The sequence below is a fragment of the Hemitrygon akajei genome, chromosome 23, assembly GCF_048418815.1.
Source record: "Hemitrygon akajei chromosome 23, sHemAka1.3, whole genome shotgun sequence".
NCBI classification, from domain to species: Eukaryota; Metazoa; Chordata; class Chondrichthyes; order Myliobatiformes; family Dasyatidae; genus Hemitrygon; species Hemitrygon akajei.
This window is the reverse complement of record NC_133146.1, coordinates 32,137,404-32,160,996: the sequence shown is the minus strand read 5'-3', so window position 1 is coordinate 32,160,996 and position 23,593 is coordinate 32,137,404. Positions and strand designations below refer to the sequence as shown.

The 23,593-nt window shown below is 40.9% G+C and overlaps 1 protein-coding gene across 7 annotated transcripts in view; it reads left to right on the top strand.

Annotated features, from left to right (window-relative positions):
• LOC140715310 (cGMP-dependent protein kinase 1) overlaps positions 1-23,593 on the top strand; it is a 779,820-nt gene that overhangs the window by 509,222 nt on the left and 247,005 nt on the right. For all 7 annotated transcript variants that reach the window (XM_073027324.1, XM_073027322.1, XM_073027323.1 and 4 more), the window contains exons 6-7: positions 5,590-5,667; positions 8,522-8,616. In XM_073027324.1, the coding sequence (XP_072883425.1) occupies positions 5,590-5,667; positions 8,522-8,616 (173 nt within the window). The remainder of the gene's footprint in view (positions 1-5,589; positions 5,668-8,521; positions 8,617-23,593) is intronic.

The window sequence follows — 23,593 nt, the reverse complement described above, 5'->3', positions numbered from 1 at the left end:
AAAACAAACACAAGGAACTCAGCAGGTCAGGCAGCATCTATGGATAGGAGCATTGAACAGTCAATGTTTCAGGTCAAGGCTCTTCATCAGAACTGGAAAGGAAGAGGAATGAACCCAGACCACAAAACCTTACTTCAGCGATAGGTTGGGTTGGCAGTGGTGGGTTACAAAACTAAGGGGTGGATTAAGTCAAACATGATCTAGTCCAATGTGTGTAAAAATCTTGCTTTACATAATTCAGTTTCTACACGTTTCTTCTTTGTATTTCAGATTTAGTGAAATATCTAGTGGCTGCCAACTGACAGCATTTCTTGTAGTTCTGACACACAGTATTTCTCTATTGTACAGATGTTTGGGGGAAAAAGAGTGCCATATTTTTGGGACTTCCTTCCCCCAAAAAACTGAAAAATATTGACATGCACCATCCATTATCTATCTTTTATATTAGAATATAATGTTTCATTGCAAATTGACAACATGTATGAAGACAGCGTTGCATTCAACAGCTTGCCATGTTTATTGATAACTACCAATAACTTGCTGTTAAGCTCTTTAAAAAAAAGACACAATAGCACTGACTTGTAACTTGGTGTTGCAGTTTGACACCTCTGCCTCTAGCCTGACCAATCTACCTCAGGCAGGATCACCGCCCGCCACTCTGGAGCATTTATACTCGTTAGAATGTCATACAAATGAAAGACCATATGTTCTTTTAAAGCCCATTTAATTGAAAAGGAATAACAGAGGAGTGGTATTGCAGTATAATTGAATTTGACATCTGATATTGAAATCAAAGCACTTAGCCTATCAACAGAGACAATGTTTTTTCTCCAACATGCTTTCATTACATAATTTATGTTTGTGTTTTCTGAACCTTTGTGACTGTGGAGCTGCTACAACCAATTTTTCATTGTGCCTGTATCTCACCATCCTTGTTGCACCAGACAATAAACAAATTAGTTTGATTTGACCGCCACCTGACATAGACCGTAAGATATAGGAGCAGAATTAGGCCATTTGGCCCATCAAGTCTGCTCCGCCATTTCATCTTGGCTGATCCAATTTTCCTCTCAGCCCCAATCTCCTGCCTTCTCCCCATATCCCTTCATACCCTGACCAACCAAAAATTATCAACCTCTGCCTTAAATATACATAAAGACTTGGCCTCCACAGCTGCCTGTGGTACAGAATTCCACAGATTCACCACTCTCTGGCTTAAGAAATTCTTCCTCATTTCTAAGCTAAAAGGATACCTCTCTATTCTGAGCAGTGTCCACTGGTCTTAGACTCTCCCACCATAGGAACCATCCTCTCCACATCCACTCTATTAAGCTATTAAGGCTTTTCACCATTCGATAGGTTTCAGTGAGGTCACCCCTCATTCTTCTGTTTAATCAGTAGAGAGAAATTTAAATCCTAAACCAGCAAGAAGCCCAGTCAATTTTATTGATCTCGGCATCATATAAGTGTCCATGTGAAACAAGCTCTGCGGGGCCAGTTGACAACCACACGCTATTGGAAGATAATTGAGTAACATTCAACAAAGTCCTGGAGGAACTCTGCAAGTCAGGCAGTGTATATGGAGGGAAGTAAACAGTCAGCTTTTCGGGTCGAGATTCTTCATCGGGAGTCCTTACAAAGGGTCTTGGCCCAAAACATCAAGGGTGTATTCCTCTCCATAGATGCTGTATGATCTACTGGATTCCTCTAGCATTTTGTGTGCATTGCTCAAGATTTCCAGCATCGTGTGTTTATGACAATTGAGCAAGTTTGTTTGCAGGATAAGGTTGGTGAGAGGGGTAGGGGATCTGTGGAGCAGGAGAAATTTTGGGGAATGGGAATGTTTCTTCGCAACACCACAGAGACAGAACCACAATTTACATATCTTTATTCAGTGATCTCAGCTGTGAATCACGTGGACATATCAATTGTTTGGATGAATGAAGGGTGACAGAGTGTGAAGAGATTTGTTTTTAATTCCCAGTTTGCTTATATTCAGCCAACGGGAGGAAATTAAAATCCGCCCCACGTTTATCATTGAACAATGTGAACTGATTGCAATGCTGAACTGGTTGTATACAAGGAGCAAAAGGATGTGACATCAGAGACACAGTATGAAGCATGAGGTGTAATTGCTAGTGAATATGTTGAACATCTCGGTACACAAGTATGCAAATAGAAAAAGAAAAGAGAGAGACCATGGATCACCAATACTATTTTAGTGGCTGGGTCAGTACATTGCTTTCCAATTACATCTGACACAACACCCTCTCCTAGAATAGTAATGGTATAGTGGTGATAATTTGGTAATCTCAAAATAATGCCTCCGAGTGTTAATCTCACTCAGAGACAATTCATCCTGATTATCAATCTTCCTTTCCTGCTCCAAAACACTTTAAACTTTTTTTTCCCTTATCTTGAATCTTGACTTAATTTCACTCCTCCACACACTGTCCAGGTGTCTCTCCCTTTGCCTCACTGTTGCAGGCAGAGCTCTCAGACAGGCCAAGCTTTTTGAAGTTTCTTTCCAGAGCTCCTCTCCATCTTCTCTTTCCCAAAATGTAAACTCTCATCTCAAGTTCTTTGAAGCATTCCACTTCACACTGGAAAGCAATTTATAATTATATGCCTTGCTCATGACAGGATGAACTGAAGAAAACCATCATTAATATGATAACAGCTGGATACTCAAATGCACTTCTGCACACTGTTGTTGTACTACATAGTTATTTAAGTAACTGTCGTTTTCGTGCTAGTTTGAACCAGGCTGGTCATTCTCCTCTGACCTCTCTCATTAACATGGCATTTTCACCCACTGAACTGTTGCTCACTGGATGGTTTTGTTTTTGCACCATTTTCTGTAAACTGTTGTGCATGAAAATTCCAGGAGATCAGTAGATTCTGAGATACTCAACCCACCCCATCTGGCACTGACAATCATTCCACCGTCAAAGTCACTTCTTCCATGCCTGCATTGAATGTTATGCTTTGAGTTGCTGCCATCTGATTAGCTGATTTGATATTTGTGTTAATGTGCAGGTAGGTGTACCTTATAAAATGACTGTTGAGTGTATAAGATTCTGTGGAGGCTCGATTGAATAGATGCCGAGACCATGTTTCCCACTGTGGGAAATCTGGAACCAGGGAGCATGGTTTTAGACTAAAGTGTAACTCATTTAAGATGGAGATGCGAAGGAACCTCTTCTCAGAAATTGGCCATATGGCCCACCATGTTCTTGGTGACCATTAAGTATCTAGCGAGTTTAAACCTATTTATTAGCACCATGATCCATCTATGCCATGGCAATTCAAGTGCTTAACTGGGTAATTCTTAAATATTTTAAGAATAGCTGCCTCCACCACTCACTCAGGCAGTACATTCCAGATTTCAACCACCTTCCTTAAGGTGAAAAGGTTCATACTCAAATTCTCTTTAAACTTCTTGCTCCTTACCCTGAGACCTTGCAATTTTAACTATCAGAATTTCATATTATCTACCAGATTTATGTCACTTATAGTTCTGTATACCTCTTATCAGGTCCCTCCTTAGCCTCCTCCATTCGGAGTGAAACAACTCAGTCAAACAAATTGTATGTCATGTCCGACGATTAATGTTAAATCTGATTCTGAAATTTCAGAACTGGACTACTGTCTCTAAGATGTCCCACACATATGTTCATTTAGAAATTTACCATAATGTAGCTTATAAACACAACCAGATCATGTTAGACGAGGGTATTGTACTTCCCTTGATTTGCTTCGGAAATACTTTGTGAATATTTCTTAGGTATCTTGTAGAGACTGTCTTTAAGAAATTTGCTGCCTCGCTGCCTTTCCCGTGTGCTTGAATTGGTGTGCGTGCACTTAAAGTTGGGAGATGCAAGTACTGTTCTCTCTAAGCTGTGCAGGTGCCTTGTTGCACAATAGCTGAAATGCTCCCACGCACATAGCTTTTGTTGCAACACAGTTAGAAATTTCTTTTATATGATATTAATATAACGTGCCACACAGTTTTCAGGCCTTGCAAAAATTTCCTGTTCAGATCCATGGTTGGTCCATGCAGCCATATATAAAAAAAATAAAATTAGAGGGAACGTTGGATACACGGTCAAAGTTAAATGTAAAAATGTTTCATTATGTATTTCACCCTTGCTTGTAGTAGGGGACTTGGAGCACATGTATGTTTGTATCTTCCCTACTGGAAAAGTATTTTAAGGCACCACCTAATCATAAAATTCTATCTGTGGTCTGTGCTGAATTAAATGATTTCTTTAAAGTTCAAAGTACAGTTATTATCAAAGTATGTATACTTTATACAACCTTGAGATTCATCTCCTGGCAGGTTACCACAAAACAAAGGAACACAAAAGAACCCATTGCAGAGATTGGGGCATATCTCAATTTACAGTGCAAGGGAAAATGAATTTAGCTATATTTTCTTAATTGTAGCCTAATGCTCTATATAGAATGAGTGCACATGTAAATGTAAAAAAAGATTTAGATCAGACTGGGCTACAATGTGCTTACCGTAGATTTCACACTACAGAGCGCACCTGATTAAAAGCCGCTGGCTCTAATTTTAGAAAGAAAATCAATTTTGTACTTGTACAGGCCGCACCGGATTTTAGGCCGCAGGTGTCCCACGTTGTAATAGGAGATATTTACACAGAAAGATATTACACATGAGGATTTTTTAACTTTTAATTAAATCCATATGGTAACAAACAAATACATATTGCAAATGCTTTTTTTCGAACCGTGCCTGTAATACGGCTACTTTTAAATATACATACGTATCGGTAACACACAAATTACGTTGCATATATATTCCAATATCTCCTAGCGACTGGTAAAAATATATATACTGCAGCCTACCAGGAAAAGTTATTGATCGCCTTTAACTTAAAAGCAGCGTTTTGGCTCCGCCGCTCTCCCCCCACCTTCCCGTTTATCGCAAACTGGTATTTCCCACAAGACGCGGCGAAACCGGATGTAACGTCTAGCATTCTAACATACTAACAAATGAATTACTAAGCGAAAATATTATAAACTAAATAACTGCCATAAAGGCAGCACAATGCTTTTCTTCGAGTGTTTTCCATGTTGATGAGGGTGAGTACAAATGACTGATTTACAATAATTTAATTGTGAAAGTGCGCTTGATTTATCGTACAATTTCATTGGACCTCTGTGAACTACTCATCAATTTTATTGGTCTACTGTTACGAGGCAAAATGTTTTTGGCAGCATGAAAAAAAATCATGCATTAGCCGCACCGTAGTAAAGGCCGCAGTGTTCAAAGCTGATCAAAATGTGGGAAAAAAGTAGCGGCTTAAAATCCGGAATCTACGGTAGTTACTAGTCAGCCCAATAAGGTTTTTAAGGTTTATTTGTGTGAAATGTTGGAGGGCTAAGAAGAAGGAACTAAAAGAGAATAATATTAGCCTAACAGTACTTTCGAAAGGTGTATGATTTAATTTTGTAAGATTTTAATTGAATTTTTTTCACCCATTGGATTGTATACCACTGAGAATCATGTGCTTTCGGTTCAATGTTGAGATGATGAATTTTGTTTTCTTTTCCTCACAGACTTATTATGAAGATGGGGAGTACATAATTAGACAGGGAGCCCGAGGAGACACGTTCTTCATAATTAGCAAAGGGAAGGTAAGTTATCGCTGGGAAGAAATACCATCGACAGGGTGTGCCAAAAGAATGTAATTATAACCAAGCTGGTGGAATCTTGAGTTCTGCAATAGTGCACTATATTTTGTGTAGCTACTAAAACATTTATTGACTAAATGTTCTACTACAACTTTGTTTGAGATTAAAAACAGCATATTTTTCTTTGAAAGCATGCCTTGGCTATAAGCTGGACACATCTTTGACACACAATAATAATTCCCCAGCAATTGCACAAGGCCATGACCATATCTTGTGTCAGATCATGATTAAGTTAGGTGTTATTCAGTTCATCTTCTCCCAACGAGTAGATGAGAAATGGGACAGACTAGCAACTAATTTAGTGGATACTGAAACATCAAATTCCTCTGCGTGAGAAAGCCCTAATTCTGGTGAGAGTGAGAGTGAGAGTGAGAGTGAGAGAGAGAGGAGAGGAGAGGAGAGGAGAGGAGAGGAGAGGAGAGGAGAGAGAGAGAGAGAGAGAGAGAGAGAGAGAGAGAGAGAGAGAGAGAGAGAGAGAGAGAGAGAGAGAGAGAGAGAGGGAGGGAGGGAGGGAGGGAGGGAGGGAGGGAGAGAGAGAGAGAGAGAGAGCGCCCCAGAAATGCACGCACGCATGTCTATATACATACATATTGCAAATAGCAGAGGCCTTTAGACAGATAGTAAGTGCTGCAAGCAATAATGCCTGGCCGTTGTCATCAAGGTGTCAAACAAATCCATCATTCTGAAGCAGAATACCTCAACCAGTGCCAACTAAGTGCTATATTATAATGGTGTTGGCATTCATTGCCACACTGATTATAATGGAAATTAATTTTAAGCATTTCATTTTTTACATATAACAATCAATCCACTGAGCCTGTTGCCTGAAGCAGGTTCTTTTCTTGACTGGAACATATCTGCCTTCTGTAAGAATGAAATATAAATGTTAAAATTACTTCTGACAGTTGCACTGATTGACATGCTTAGCAAATGACTGATTTATAAACTTCACAGCAAAAAGAGCTTGGTTTTTGTTACACCATTAATCTTAGTAAAAATACCTGCAGTTTTAGGAAAAAAATTGTAGTATTAATAATTTGTAGCACTCTATAATTGGAGACACTACCCAGGTCCAAAGCTGTAAGACATGACGATTATTCCGTTTTTTATGGAACTTGAAGTATTATTATTTGGTCAAGTAAGTTTTTTTAAGCTTGTTTCTGCTAAAATAATTTTTTCAACACACCATTATTAATGTCATTTGTGTTGTAATTTAATTTAATTTGAATGCTGCCTTTCTTCATCTAATGACTTAATTATGACTTTATCATGTTAATGAGCTTATTGGCTACTTTTGCAGTTATAATCTCAAACCCTTCACTATTTCAGTTTGAGGAATTGCTTGAGTTACCCATTATGATATAAAGAAGCAAGACTAAATTATAAACTGTAGGAATAATTTTAGATTGTCCCCATAAAGGCTCACAACGGGCAATATGAATTCTTTGCGAGCAAACACGAGGAAATCTGCAGATGCTGGAAATTCAAACAACAACACACACAAAATGCTGGTGGAACACAGCAGGCCAGGCAGCATCTATAGGGAGAAGCGCTGTCGATGTTTCGGGCCGAGACCCTTCGTCAGGACACTTGAATTCTTTGCATACTTGTAGAGACATCCTCAAGCAGTGTAGGCATCTGAGTTTGCCTGTCCCTGGCCTCCAAGTTTTAATTTGACTCCAGAGTTGGATTCTAGGTCACGCATTGATTTTTTTCTGAAATATTTCTAACCTATGCCTTGGTATTTAAGGGGTAGTGGTATTTCTGAATCTTAATTCTAAATTCCACCGGATGGTGGCGCAGTGACATCAGCACCGGACTCCGGAGCGAAGGTTCCCGAGTTCAAATCCAGTCGGGCTGCTCCCGGACACGCTTTCCATCCATGCCAGCTTGAGTGTCGAGCTCGCAACTCGTCAAAAAAAAGGACGTGGGGGGGCCACTCACAGAATCTTTCCTCCAAGATGACCAGTTGAAAAAAAATGTGGTCGCAGAGTATGGCACACAAAAAAAATTCTAAATTTTGGATTGGTTTCTATGTCTGAGTAGGCTGCAGAATGGTGCAATTTGTGGCAATCTAATGTTAGGTTTCTTAGGAACAATGTATTGTGTATCACTTGTAGTGAATCATCAGCTGGCAGCAATACTGATGATGAACCAGCTTCTAAGATCTGAAGGATAGATGGATGAAGTGGAGGTTTAGGTTCTGTGAGGGGGCGTTGGTACGTAATTTCCAAATTTAACTCCTCTGATAAAAATGGGTAGCTGTTACACCACATAAGACATAGGAGCAGAATTAGGCCATTCAACCCATCGAGTCTGCTCTGCATATCTATCATGTCCGATTTATTAAACTTATCTAGCCCATTCTCCTGCCTTCTTACCGTAATCTTTGACACCCTTACTAATCAAACTGTATCAACCTCTACTTTAAATATACTCAAAGACTTGGCCTCCACAGCCATCAGAAGGTAATTGTCCAATGCAGAACAGAAAATTTCAAGTTAACTGCTTAGTGATTTGACCTCAGACAGAAGGTTAGCTAAACCACAGCATACGTGTCTTGGGTACAGGGAAACCATTCAGAATTTGTGTTTTGAATCCATACACAGAGTCCCAAATATATTATGTTCACAAAAGAAACCGATTGTGAAACCTCTTAAGCTTTAATAGGCAGATCGACCTCACTATGTGGACCATGTCCCTGAGAGATTGTTTGACTGTATCTTTGGAGGAAATTAACGAGAAGTGATCTGCAGCCCCATTACTAAAAGTGATAATGTGATTGGTTTGTTGGCAGGTGAATGTAACACGGGAAGAGTCATCCAATGAAGAAGCTGTGTTTCTCCGCACGTTAGGGAAGGGGGATTGGTTTGGAGAAAAGGCTCTTCAGGGGTAAGTTCAGTGGACAAGTGCATTGATGGCTACCGATGATAGTTTATCATTGTGAGTGGTGTAACCATCACCAGAAGCTTCCATTTTCAAAACTTCTTAGTTTTGATCCCACAATATAGTTTTCAGACTTACCCCTTTATGTTAGAGCTACAAGCTAACCTGATTCTGCTGGCACACAAGCTTATCACACAGTATAAGGATATTTTGAACAATGCTGGGCATTTTGCAAAAGTTTCCCCACTGACAATCAGCCAATCATAAATCAAAAGCAAAACTTCAGATCTCTGCTAGGTTCACTTGCCACATAGTCCCTTGTGTACACTAGTCTGTTGTAATATCTTAAAACAATTATCACTATACCCACTGTGAAGTCAAGAATAAATTATTATTACTGGGAACTCCCTGGCAATGTGCATTGGATCCACTGTGGGTATATTGCCTTTCCTGTCATATGGCATTGTGTTGCTTTGTCACTGCCTGTCTATTCCCTGTAAGGGTGGGGTACTGTAATGCTTAAGTTGTTAGAACAGCATTCAGACTTATTGACTATTGGTCTTCAGAAATGAGTACCGAAATAGCAGGGGAATATAAATTTAAATAACTGAAAAACTGTATCAGTAACTTAAAAACTCACCTGGACCCTTAGCTGGTCTGATCCCTATGCAACTTCAGATCAAATGAGTTTAACTGCCTCATAAGGGGCAAGCAAGAGAGGGCACTAACTAGCTGTGTCCACATCCCTTAAACCAATAATAAAGCCCCACAGTCACTAGTGTCCATCCTGCACAAAGAGGACGGATCAAAAGTATTGAAACACAAACCTGACGTGAACATAATATGGAATAGAAAGAGGCTGAAATAATTATTAGGAACAGGGTGTTGATAGTGCAGACTGGCCAGCACCCTTGCCTCAACACCAGAATTGAAACATCATACACCAGGCAGATCAGTTCACTGTAATGTGAACCAGTTGCCTAGAACTTGGCTTTAATCTACCAGAAGCATGAAAGACATTTCAAGGCATTTTCATCATTTGGATATTCACAAAGAGCTTCGTTAGTAATGATCATTTGATGAATCCACTTTTATTGGCCAGATGCTATTTATATTTTAAGACAGGGACCTGATCACATCACCGCGGAAATATTAATGAGTCTGTTTGAAATGTTTCTCATCTATTTTGCTGGATGTGCTAGCCTGTTTAATTCCTTTTAAGATAATGCAGGGAAAGATCTCAGAGAAGTAGCTGAGGCACTTGTGCAGTGCTACCCTGGGTCCTGGAAATTACAAATTAATCAGTCATCAAGATCTCCGAGGTCAGCAGTATTGGCTGCTTGCGTCTGTTAGCAGGAGGGATTTCCTTCATGGTCAACCAGAGACATTTGTGCTTGGGCTGTGGACTACAAATTATGTCTGCAGTTGTAATGGCATATGTGTGCCATGATACAACAGAGTTTCATTTCATTTAGTTTTGTATAGAATGCATCAGTGCTGTCCATTTAAGGTATGAATCGCATCACGGCAATGTGTTTAATGTGCTTTATAGGTTTCCACCAGGGCTAATGGCATTTGTGGTACATGGAAATCAGTGGGAGTCCATGGATATCCTGGCCTCGCTCAAGAGGTGGAAAGAACATTTGAATGGACACTTGTCCCTGCATTATTACTCTGTCCTGCCTCTGTATGTCATGTTGTAAAGAGTTTCATTTTCTCCAGTTGCTTCAGCAGTTTCATAGTTTCATATCGATATTTCTTGAAGGAGATGTGAACCATCTACTTCAGCAAATGGTCCATTATTACTGGCTGATGGATGTCGAACAGGGAGTCCAGAGTGAGGTGATGGATTTGATTCGTCGCTGTATCAAAATACAGTGCTTTTGACGTTCTAAGAATATAGCTGTGAAAATTGATCATGAGATCCTAACATTTAATAACATTCAAAAACTGATATTTCATTGAGTATGTTTAATCCAACATCAGTTTTGCTCTCTGATGTTTTAGGAAAAGTCTAGTGATAAGCTGATGAAGTGTTAGGATGAATTTTGTACTGGCGTGTCTCTTCTCTGTAAGAGGAGGAAAATTGGGTGAAATTTTCTTTTCTTGTCTACATCTCAGGAAGCAATGGTGAATGTAACTGCTATAGTCAATAGTCCATGGTGGACAATGTTATGGGGTTGGTTGGTTGGTGTGCTCCTTTTCAAAGAAGCAAGAGTTGGTTATCCTAATCTCTCTCTCATCAAAGACAGAGAACAAATACATTAAAAAGCTGAAAATCAGCAATTTTTTTATAAGTTCTGTTACACAATAAATGAATGCAGTTTCTTCTGGATTTAGTGGTTTTAAGCTGATTCAGTTTTGAGCTTAATGAAGATTTAAGTACAGATATAGTGTTATCCTGAAGACAAAAAAATCATTGCTGTTTAAGGTAGCTGTTGAGACAAGGTTCAGTTTGTGGGCACATATTGAGTAAGTATCCTGTGGCATATGAAATTGCAGTGTTGATAGATTTGAAGTACAGCTTTCTCAGGATGTTGACCCACAGGAAGAAGAGCCTGGACTACCAGAGGAAGGACTTTGGAAAGAAATTCCAGTAACAGGGATTACAGCATTGGGAACTATGTGATACACTTTATGGGGAAAATTGTTGAATGTAAGAATAAGAAGTTCCATATCAAAGGTAGCGACAGCAGGGAAGGCAATGCAACTAACCTTCTTACTTTATGATCCTTTGGAACAGTTTTTAATCTGGTTTCTATCCTATTAAAATCAATTGGGTTATAATTAGGCAGGCTGTGTGTTGCGATGCACTCTACCAGATGAGCAGCCAGCCAGATGGTGAGAATTCCCTTCTAATACCTCTGATTCTGTATGGAAACTTACAAAAGAATTCAGCAAACTTCCAGAATAGAAACACAGCTTTGAAAATTTAAATCTAATACAATTTACAACAGACATGGGAACACAATGGGAAGAGGTAGGATGACCATGTTTTCAAATTGTCATTTGGGGTACATTCCATCTCAAAGAAATTAGGAGTCATTCTTCAGCCAATTTTGTGATAGGATGTGATTTGGCCTCACCTATTAATATAGGTTCTGCGAAGAATCAAGTCAGCTTAGCAAAAGGAAAATTGGATGAAAATTTATTTTCCTGTCTACATTTCGTGAGTCAACTATGGACACAACTGTTTAGTAAATCATCAGTGATCTACTGTAAGTTCAGTTGGAAACTGTATTGGGACTAGTGTTTAAAGTTGGTAGAGCTTATCTTGCCATGTTTCTGATCCTCATGGTGAGAGACCTGCTCAGGTATGTTAGACACCAGGAAAACTTCTATTAGTTCTGGTGACATCAATTATCCAGCCTTGCAATTGCAACTCATAACCTTTGCAAATGCAACACTTGTTTGAAATGGGCAATAAGCTCAGACTGTGGCAACAAGGATGATCAATCATGTGAGTTTCGTACCTGCTGCTACTGTCTTGCTTTCTGCACAGCCACCTTCAGCCCCTGCTTACCCCACAGAAATGCGATCCCGTGCCTATTCAATGCATGGCTCATCCTTGCTGTTGTGGTATTTTGACCAAGTTGGGACAATTTTAGCTCTTTACTTTGCCCTAAAGATCTCTGAGCAAATAATGAAAATATCTTCTGTTCTCTGCTTCATTAGAAGTTTGGTCTTATCTCACTCCCTGTATAATAATCTGTGCAGTCTAATTCTGCCCATCCTTCCTGAAATAAAAATTAAAAATGCTAGAGAAGATCAGTAGGTTAGACAACATTAGTGGAAAGAGGAGCAGTTAATTTTTCATGTACAGGGCACTTTTTATCAGAACAGCACAGCATCTCTTTCCACAGCTGAGCCTGATCTGCTGAGCATATCCAGCAGTTTCTGTTTTTTTTTAATTTCAGAAGCTTGGTTATATTTATTTTTCCCTCTTCTCTAGAATCTAATCATTTGTGATACATCCAATGCAATCTTGATCTTCCCTAACTCTTTGCAGTATTTAATATGCAAACCAGTACAATCCCATTCCCTCAAAGTTTTCTCACCCTTTAATAACCCAACCTATCGTCGCCAATCTTTATTGGATTTTTTGATACAGAGACTAGTTTAATCCAACTCATCCATACATCTCTGTAACAATTAGTATTCCAACCGTTTTGATCTGCTGTGCCTGTCTCCATTTCGTCTGGCTCTATTGCTCTATGACTGCTAGGTAAGTCAATTTCACTGACAGTGGTCTCCATGACGTTGGCCAGGCTGGCAGAGTCGCTCTGCCCCCATGACCTCGCCGTGCCTCTAGACCAATGTTGTTTATGCCAAGGACCCCTACAAATTATCAAGGGGTCCATGGACCCCAGCTTGTGAACCCCTATTCTCATCCGTTGCCCCCGAACCCTGCTCTCCACTCAGCAACTGTTTAACACATCGTGGTAGGCACTGGTCAAACTCAGAGCAAGAGAATCAGTTTCCTCTGATAATAAATAAAGAATCAGATGACATAATATTTAAAAAGAGTGAGGATTGTCATCATTGTGTATAAGATGATAAGAGGCATTGATTGTGTGGATAGTCAGAGGCTTTTTCCCAGGGCTGAAATGGCTAGCACGAGTGGGCACAGTTTTAAGTTGCTTGGAAGTAGGTAGAAAGGAGATGTCAGGGGTGTTTTTTTACGCAGAGAGTGGCGAGTGCGTGGAATGGGCTGTCAGTGACGGTGGTGGAGGCGGATACAATAGGATATTTTAAGAGACTCCTGGATAGGTACATGGAGCTTAGAAAAATAGAGGGCTATGGGTAAGCCTAGGTAATTTCTAAAGTGAGTACATGTTCAGCACAGCTTTGTGCTGAAGGTTTTCTATGTTTCTTTCTATATTTCAACAAAACAGGTAAAAAATTTTAGCCAGAGGGTTACAGAAATCTAAAATTCTCAACTGCAAAAGAATGTAGATGTTGTAGGATATTTGTAACTATGACAACCATAATTAATAACTACCTCTAAAGGAAAAGGATTCCAAAGATTTTGGTGTTAAGCCAAGTAAATAAGTTGAAGCGACTGACAAGCCATCATCCCAGTTGAAGACAACAGGGCTAGTTGGCCTTCATTTGGTCCTATAAATTATACAACATCCCTCTAAAGACACAGTTGCATTCTGTTTTTGAAGAGAATGCACAGTGCCAATGGAGTGCAGATCTGAAGAAATAAACAGTGCATGTCAAATTGCCCGAAAGGAATAACTGAAGGCCAAGAGGTTTGCCGTATATTTCTTGGCATCCTGTGCATTGCTGACATCTACAGGATAATAAACTGCAATTTCAAGCATGCTAATGGTGCTTAACTATGCCGCAGGGGCTGCAGTCTGTCTCTCTGAAGCAGGGACATAATAGTTGCAGTGAGCGGTAATTCAATTTCTGCAGACATGACGTTGCACAGTCAAGTTTGTTAATGGGACTTTAATCACAGTGGAACTCAAACACTGATGTCCGATTTGCCCTGGTTTTTTGATTTAGTAAGGAAATTAAATTACATTAAGTGCACGCATCTGAAGCTTTTAACCAAAAGAAGCCTTCTGGTGATACTGAAACTCTGCTGGGTTCTGATTAGAGAGTTAGGATGAGCTTTTATATACAGTGGAGGCTGAAAGGAGGGATATACAGTATGTGAATGGCCAATAATAAATCATGACTTTCTGCTGACATGAGTTCAGAGTAGTGTACAAAATGATCAAAGTTATGATAAATCATTCTCAGCTGATGTTTAACCTTTTCATTCTATTCCTGCTATCTAATTGATGGTGTTTGCTTTAACTGTCTATTAATGCTGCTCTCGCCTTGTTGATGATGTTACTCTTCAGTCATTTTTCAAAGGTTAATTCATCAACAAAGTATGCGGTGTAGTAGTTGGTGCAGGTGGTTTAGCAGGACGCCCTTTGTGCACTTGATGGCCTCTGGTGGAATGCCATCCAATCCTGGTGCCTCCCCAGTGGGCAGGCTGTCGATGGCTTTACTCAGCTCTTCGGCAGTCAGCAAAGCATCCACTTCCCCCATGATAGGCAGGCATTCCACGGCGTCTAGCGCGCTGTCCGAGATACTGTTTCCTCTGGAGAAGAGTTGAGTAATGCTCCACCCATCTCTCCATCTGCTTGCTTTTGTCATTGATGGTCTCGCCTGTTGTGGTTTTCAGTGGAGCTATCTTGCTCTGGGTTGGACCTGTGTCAGTGCTGGATAGAGGGAGCAGTGCCACAAGACATGAGAGACTGCAACATTGTCACCCTTTATAAGAACAAAGGGGTCAGAAGCGACTGTAACAACTACGGGGTAATCTCCTTGCTGTGCATCGTTGGGAAGGTCTTCGCCTGTGTGGTCCTGAACAGAATGCAGAAAATAGCTGAAAGGGTATATCCCAAGTCTCAGTGAGGTCTCAGGTCAGAACGCTCCACAATCGACATGATCTTCTCCCTTCGACAGCTACAAGAGAAATGCAGAGAGCAAAGGCAACCACGTTGCGTCACTTTCATTGACCTTACGACGGCCTTTGACCTTGTGAGCAGAGACAGCCTGTTCAAAATCCTCACCAGGATTGGTTGTTACCCGACGCTCCTCAGGATGGTTCAGTTATTCCATACAGACATAAAGGGCGTCGTTCAGTTTGACAGCTCTTCTTCGGAGGCCTTCAACATCCGCAGCGGTGTGAAGCAGGGCTGTGTGCTTGCCCCCACCCTGTTCGGCATCTTCTTCGCAGTCATGCTGAAGCACGCCTTTGGAACATCAACTGATGGTGTCTTCCTCCACACCAGATCAGACGGGGGGCTGTTCAGTCTGTCCCGGCTGAAGATGAAAACCAAGGTTCGTGAAGAACCCATCAGGGACATGTTGTTTGCAGATGACGCGGCACTGGCAACACACTCTGAAGAGCAACTGCAACGCCTCGTGGACAGCTTCTCACGAGCCTGTCAGGACTCAGCTTGACCATCAGCCTGAAGAAGACCAATGTGTTGGGCCAAGGCATTGAGCACCCCCCTGCCATTACCATCAACAACTACGAGCTGGAGGTAGCCCACGAGTTTACATACCTTGGCTCCACCATCACGGACTGTCTCTCCCTAGACCCCAGATTGGACGAGCAGCCTCAACATTCACCAGGCTGACAAAGAGAGTCTGGGAGAACAGAAAGCTGACGACGCACACCAAGATTGCATTCTACAGGGCCTGCATCCTCAGCACACTGCTTTACGGTGTGCCTCTACTTCAGACAAGAGCAGTGTCCCAACATCTTCCACCTACGCAGCCTGAGACGCATCCTGGACATCAAGTGGACTGACTGAGTCACCAACAATGAGGTCCTGGCCCGCACCCAGATACCCACCCTCTTCACCATGCTCCAACAATGCTGGCTGGGCCACGTACACCGCATATCAGACAGGAGGGTCCCGAAAGACCTGCTGTACTGGGAACTGGCCTCCGGCAAGAGAGTACAGCCCCATCTTCGTTTCGAAGATGTCTGGAAGAGAGACATGAAGTCACTGAACATGAACGTCGAGAGGTGGGAGGACACTGCAAGCGATCGCTCTCGCTGGAGGCTGGAACTACGCAGAGGTCTAAAAGAGGAGAAGAGAAGCTGAGGCTTGCTGATGAAGAAAAGCACACTGGCTGAAAAAACAGCACCAAGACAACAGCGGAGGACAGCGCCTTCAAGTGCAGTTGCTGCAGCCGAGACTGTCACTCCCGTGTGGGCCTCTACAGCCACAACAGACGCTGCTCTACCAACACAGACTGAAACAAGACTTTCCAGGCGCAGATCCATGGTCTAACAGATGCCATCATGTGATATACAACTCTGAGATTTGTCATCTCCAGATAACCATGAAAAATAGAAAACCGTGGAAAATCACCCCAAATTTAAATCGCAATGGCATCAAGAGCATCAAACCCCCCCACCAGAAAAACAAATCGGCAAACTGTGCGAACATCAAACTCCAAACCCCAACCCCTCCTGCACAAAAAAACCTCACAAATCGTGCAAAAATGTGCAAGCAAAAACAGAGAATATATAAGACAAAAGAATGAAAAAGAGACCAGTCTGGTCCATAAATCCATTAAATTGCAGAACTTCAGTAACATCCTCCAAGGGGGATTCTCCACGAGGGAGAGGGAGACCACTCAAACGCAGAGGCGGAGCAGCGAGGGAGATAGGCATCACCCACAGACACCTTATCTGGCAGCATCGAGCAATAGATAGGCCATCATTCAGAAACGTTTTATCCAGCAACAACGAGCGATAGACAGACACCCACAGACACCTTATCTGGCAGAAATCCGTCACAGCACGATGAGAGGCAGGTTGTCGGCAGCACTGAACACTCACTTGTAAAGGTGTGCTCAGATATAATGCTAGGTGACAGCTTGATAAAACAGTGCCTGATTTGGGGCCAATGCTTCAGTCAGTTAGAGTGAGAACCATTAGGGAATTGCCTTTCCATTCCATTTTGATGTCCCAGAAAGGTAAATGACTGCGGTTGTATGATTTATATGCAAACTATTCTGCACTCAATGGAATTTACTGGAGAATCTTGTTTTTCCCTGGGAACGAACTCCACACTTTGTTTCCTTTGCTCTTTAATATGATTTTGACTGGGTAATTTGAATGTTGTTTTATAGAAGACTGCTGTGAGTCATAGTCCACCTTCAGTTCATTAGTGAGTGTTGGCAGCGACTTCCCAAAGGAGGTGCTAGATGAAAGCAGGAACAACTGGAATGCTTCCATGGATCAAGTGGCACCTGCAGAGAAATTTCTGTATTAAGTTAAGCTGAAAGGCGCCAAAGATGCTTTAAGTTTCACCAAGTGGTGGCGTTGAATTCTGGTTGTTCTGCCTTCATAATGCAGCAAAATCAGATGCAGTGTTTCAGGTCAGTGATTAAGTTGTGCCTCTTCTCTTTGCGGCTATCAGGCAGGAGGTACGGGAGCCTGAAGACACACACTCAACATTTTAGGAACAATTTCTTCCCCTCCACCATCAGATTTCTGAATGGGCAATGAACCCACCAACATCACCTCACAATTTTTGACTCACTTTTTGCATTACTTATTTCATTCATATATTTATTTATTTATTTTTCTTACAGTAATTTATAGCTTTTATATGTATTAAACTGTACTGCTGCCACAAAACCACAAATTTCACAACATATATCGGTGATATTAAACCTGATTCTGATTCTGAAGCATTAATTTCACTTGTTTCTTAAAGGTGTGTAGTCTGCTCTTTCCAATATTTTCTGTTGTATTTCACATTTCTGTTAGCCTCAGTATTTTGCACTTGAAGGTTTGATACTCAGCCCACATGCAGGATTGGCACATGGTTTACACAAGTTGACTGTGTAACTATAGACAGATACTTACGTGTAAGATTTAGTACAGAGACAAGGAAGAACCTGCTGGCAACCTGAAGTGTTAACTCTGTTCCATTCTCCACAGTTGCTTCTGTGTGCTTTCAGCTTCTTTTTACTTTGATATTTTCCAAAGTTATCTCAATTCAGAAATTGTCCCTTTAGATAGAAATAAAAGTCAAGTGTAAGCTGAACCTACTGGAAAGAATTTTTAAGCAATAAATTATAGTCAATTTAGTGCATCAGTAAATTTAGTGTATTATTAGAATCTGTAATTGGACAGAATGACTTGGAAGAATGTATGGTGATATAAAAAATTAACCCAATTCAGCTTTTAGAAGAGCTAACTGAAATAATTAGTCAGGAAATGGCAAAGGATGGGGCTTATATGGACTTCCAGAGGCATTTAGTGAACTTCCAAATAAGAGGCAATCGGCTATAGTTACAGCTTATAGAATCACAGGCAAATTATTATTCTGTTAGTGTGTTGATTAAGTAGTTAGTAAAGTAGACAGTAGATAATAAGTATGTAGTTGAGATGGAAGCACACCTACTAGTGGTGAAGAAGAAGCAAAACTGGAGCCTCAGTTTCACTAAACTAAGAGTTTTGGACTTGCAACATTCAACCGCAGTTGTCAGATGCAAAAGTATTCTAAACCTTAAAAAGAACTTCAATCCTTAGTCATCAGGACAACTTTAATACCTAGAAGGCAGAAAAATAAAGATGAGGAGGTTAAGCTATGAAGTCCAGGTTAAAGCAGATTTATGAGCAGTTCATTGCAATATAGCACAGGACTATAAGTAACCCTGGAAGGAGTGCAGGAAGAGAACAATGGAAAGTTATCAGATCTCTAAGAGGTAGATTATAAGAAGTAATTGTATAAACTAAACTTGCACAAAGACAGCCAAAGGATGATTTCATTTTCTTTAGAATCTTAAGTTCGAGAAAAAAAACACATTTGCTGCATTGAGGAAACTAACATTGAAAATCAGAGGCAGTCTTTTCAGGATAGAGACTGGGCTATACACCTTCACTCAAAGGCTTATAAACAAGCTGGATGAACTCAGCAGGTCGGGCAGCATCCGTTGAAACGAGCAATCAACGTCTCGGCCCGAAACATTGACTGCTTGTTTCAACAGATGCTCCCCGATCTGCTGAGTTCATCCAGCTTGTTTGTATGTGTTGATTTGACCACAGTATCTGCAGTGTAATTGTGTTCACTCAAAGGCTGATTGAAATGATGCAGCTCTCAACCACAAATGTAATAGATTCTAACTCACATGATGGGAGACCTTTTCCAAGCATGGTCATTAAGGCAAATGAATTCTTGGCAGAATTACATAGAGTGGATGTCAGTTAACAAGTTTTAGTATTTGCCACTTATATTTTCCAGTATTAAGCTTGATTCGTACATCGGCAGGATTGCGAAGAGAGGGTTTAAAACCACGATCATAAAGCACTTTCATTACGCCTTTAAACTCAGCGCGCATCTTTAAGGTCTGGGGTGCAAAATCTTCCACAAAGCGAATGATTGTATTTTGGAAAGTAGAAGTACCTCTGCGACGTGCCTCCATAATCAGACGATGTTTTACCTGGTATTGATGAAAGCACAGAATTACCGGTTGCAGGTGGGAGCCCAGAATTCCGGGGGGAACGTAGACCCTGTGTGCCCTTTCGAGCTCAGGCGGGTTCGGAAGCAAGTCTTTCCCGAATATCTCACAGAGAAACTCGGCGAAAAACTTCACGGTTGATCCCTGTTCGGTGGCCTCTGGCAACCCAAGAATTTGGAGGTTACAATGTCTGCTGCGATTTTTGAGATCCACCATTTTGGAAAGGAGTTTGTTACATTTCTCCTCTAGGCTGGAACAGAGAGTCTCCAAGTATCAAACACGACTTTCTAAATCTTCAGAGGTCGAATCGATGCGAGATAAGTGTTCAGTATGTTCGTCCACTCTATCGTTGATCCGATCCAGTTTGGCTTCCAGCTGTTTGAAAACGGTTCTAAATTCCTTTAAAATTTCGTCTCGGAGCTGTTCGAGTGCAGCGAGAGTCTCAGCCGAGAGAGCTAGAACTTCCTTTCTCCCGGATTTAGAACTCTTGCTAGACATTGTAAGGTAGATGTGTTCACAGGCAAGTAAAAGAAACCAAAAGAGTTCCTAACTAAAGTTTAAAAAATGGAGACATTTAGTGCAAAGATAGTGACAATAACGGAACAAAAGTTCGGAGCAGCTAAGCAATCGCCATCTTACCGGAAGTCACAAGTTTTAGTATTTGAATGCTGTACCCCTTTTTGTCATTCCGGACTGGTTCATAGGAGTATAATTTGCAAATTTCACTCTGAACAATATGAAATATTATCAAAGATGATAAAAGTGCAGTTAGAGTTAGATAAGGAGTGTCATTATAATTTGAAAGATATAATGAGCTTTAAGGTAGGAATTCTAGCTAGGATCTTGAAAATGAAGGGTGATAATATTAGATCAGGCACATGCTCTACTGCAATTCACAGGTAATCTGTTTTACACTATTTACTGTCCTCTCCCATTAATTACATTTTGCCTTGTTTATGGACTATTTCAGAAAGCTATTAAATCAGTGACACTTTAGTGAACATTGAAATGCTTACCTAGAAATTACAGTCTATCTTAATTGGCCCTGTACTGATGTTGCATGGTTTTGGCACAAGATGTGTACCACTGAGTACTCATTTCAGTGACTGAATTCAAGATGGCTGGCCCCAATCCAGAATTTCCTCTATTTATTTCAGACTATCTATTTGGGGGCAGTAGTGGTTTGGTGAAGGTGGGGATGGGAATGTATGTGAGGATGGAGGATGGTTAGAAGGTAGAAATCAAGCTGGCAGCTGAGAAAGGAAAATCGGACTCGTAGTTTTCATGGTGGCCATTTTGTCATCTTGGTAGTAAATCTGCTAGAGGGTGACTGAGATGTGGGTATGGGGAGTTGTTGCAGTTTCATAGTGGGTGGACAGCTAAAGGATGAATAATTGTGGGACACAGTCGTAGTAGATGTCTCTTTGTGCTGGGTAGACCATGATACTCAAAACTGCCCAGTGTTATTTGGCAATATTCCAGAAGGAGTGTCACACAAAGAAATACAATTCTCCCGCACTGCTGACACGCAAGGAGTGCATGGATGAATGTTGGAAAAATTCAGTACAATCAACCTCTGCCATAAAGTATAGCCGAAGACCTGGCTCCACAGCCGCCTGTGGCAATGAATTCCACAGAGACACCACCCTCTGGCTGAAGAAATTCCTCCTCATCTCTGATCTAAACAGTTGTCCCTCCATTCTGAGGCTGTGCCCTCTGGTCTTGGATTCCCCCACTACAGGAAACATGCTCTCCACATCCACTCTATTTAGGGTTTTCAACATTCAATGGGTTTCAGTGAGATTCTCCTCCCCCCTCATTTTTATAAATTTCAGTGAGTACCATCAAACACTCCTCATATGATAACCACGTTATTCCTGGAATCATTCTTGTGAGCCTCCTCTGAACCCCCTCCAATGTCCTGCATCCTTTCTTAGATAAGGGGATTTCTTAGATAAACTGCTCATAATACTCCAGGTGAGGCCTCACCAGTACCTTCCACAGCCTCAGCATTACACCCTTGCTTTTATATTCGAGTCCTCTCAAAATGAATGCCAACATTGCAACGCACACAAAATGCTGGAGCAACTCAGAGTACAGTCGATGTCTTGGGCCGAGACCCTTCATCATTTGCCTTCCTCACCTCTGACTCAACCTGTCGTTAACCTTTTTCGGAATCCTGCATCAGGACTCTCATGTCACTTTGTACAGTGCCTCGAATTTTTGAATTTTCTTCCCATTTAGAACATATTCTGCATTTTTTTGTTTTCTACCAAAATGCATGACCATGCACTTCCCAACACTGTATTCCATCTATTTCATTTGGGAAGTCAAAACTGATCTTCAGTCACAAAACACCAAAACAAGTAATGTTAACACAATTGAATTTCAAGGTAATGCCTGTTGTAATATCAGTCATATATCCTTCTCCAACTAACAGATCACATTACATCATTTATATTAACTCAATGGACACTTAATTAGGTACAGAATGTAACTAATAAAGTTGTCACTGAGAGTAAATCTGGAGCCTCAGTCATTTACCTTTCTTGGACATCAAAATGGAATAGAAAGGGAATTCCTTAGATGTTCCCACTCTAACTGACTGAAGCATTGGCCCCGATGTAGCCCATGTTTTATCAAGCCTGGCATTACCTCTGAGCTCAAACTTACAATGACTGAAGAGTATCATCAGCAATAAACAGCAAGCTGCATTAATAGACACCTGTTGTACCGAATTAGGTTGCCACTGAATGTATGTTAAACTTTTTTGGTCAGTCACTTAGAATGAATTGCATCCATGTGATAAGCAGGAGCACCCCCAGAGTTCTCTTCAAAAATGTGGCTAGTGTTCTGCTAGTTAAATAGGAACTGAGACCTGTTCATACGTTTTCACATTCTGCTGCAGACTTAACATTGCATATTAGGAGGAGCTTTTGCCTTAGGTTTTAAACATATGCATTTATTTACTTCTAATGCTCTCTCATCTAATTATATGGTAAACACAATAAGTTCTGTCAGGGACTGTTTAAGTAAATTATGGAAACATCAGGATGATACAGATTGGCTTTGGAGAGGGGAGGTTTAAATTTTAAGCAGAACTAAATGTATTGAGTGTGAAATGGAGACACAAGAGACTGCAGATGTTGGAATCTGTAAAAAAAAAGCAATCTGCTTGTTAAGCTCAAAGGACTGAGCAGCATAATGTTGATTTGAAACATCGACAGTTTCTTTCCCCCCAAAGCTGCTGCCCAGCCTGCTGAATTCCTCCAACAGATTGCCTGTTGCGTTGAGCGTAAATTTGGGATCAGGCAGATTTATAATTAAAGATGTTCATTGTAAGGCCTTGCAAGCCAAGGGTGGAGTTTGCTGCACCAATCAGGATTTGATGAACTTTCTTCAGGAATGGAGACAGGAGGTGGGTGGGCAGATACTATATATACACGTGTATCCTATCGTCTTTGTCATATTTAAGATGCAAAAAATAATCTCCATTCATTTGTTTGTGCTCTGAGGTGAGTAAAAAGCAGTGTGAAACCACAGGCTCTTTCACAGATGGGGTGGGACACAGTTGACAGGGCAGGTAGGAGAATAGTTTATGAGGTGGTTTTTCTCCTGATAGGGATAACAAAGCTAGGGGGCATAGTTTTCATGTGGTAGACAGTAAATTTTAGAGGGAATCTGAGGGGTGGGTTTTTAACACACAGAATGGTTAGTCTCTGGTATTCACTGTCAGAGGAGGAGGTGGAAAAAGATAATATCACTACTTTAAGGGGCATCTAGGCAGTCACTCATGAAGCAAGGCCAAATGCGGGCAAATGGAATTAGTGTCAAAGGACAAAAATGTCAGCATAGACCTGGTTAGCTTAAGGGTCTATTTCTGTGTTGTATGATTCTGTGACACTATGACACAAAGATGGACTGACAGTGAAGAGATGAAATGAATGTGGTAAGCTGATTGAAGGAGCTTTTGACTCTT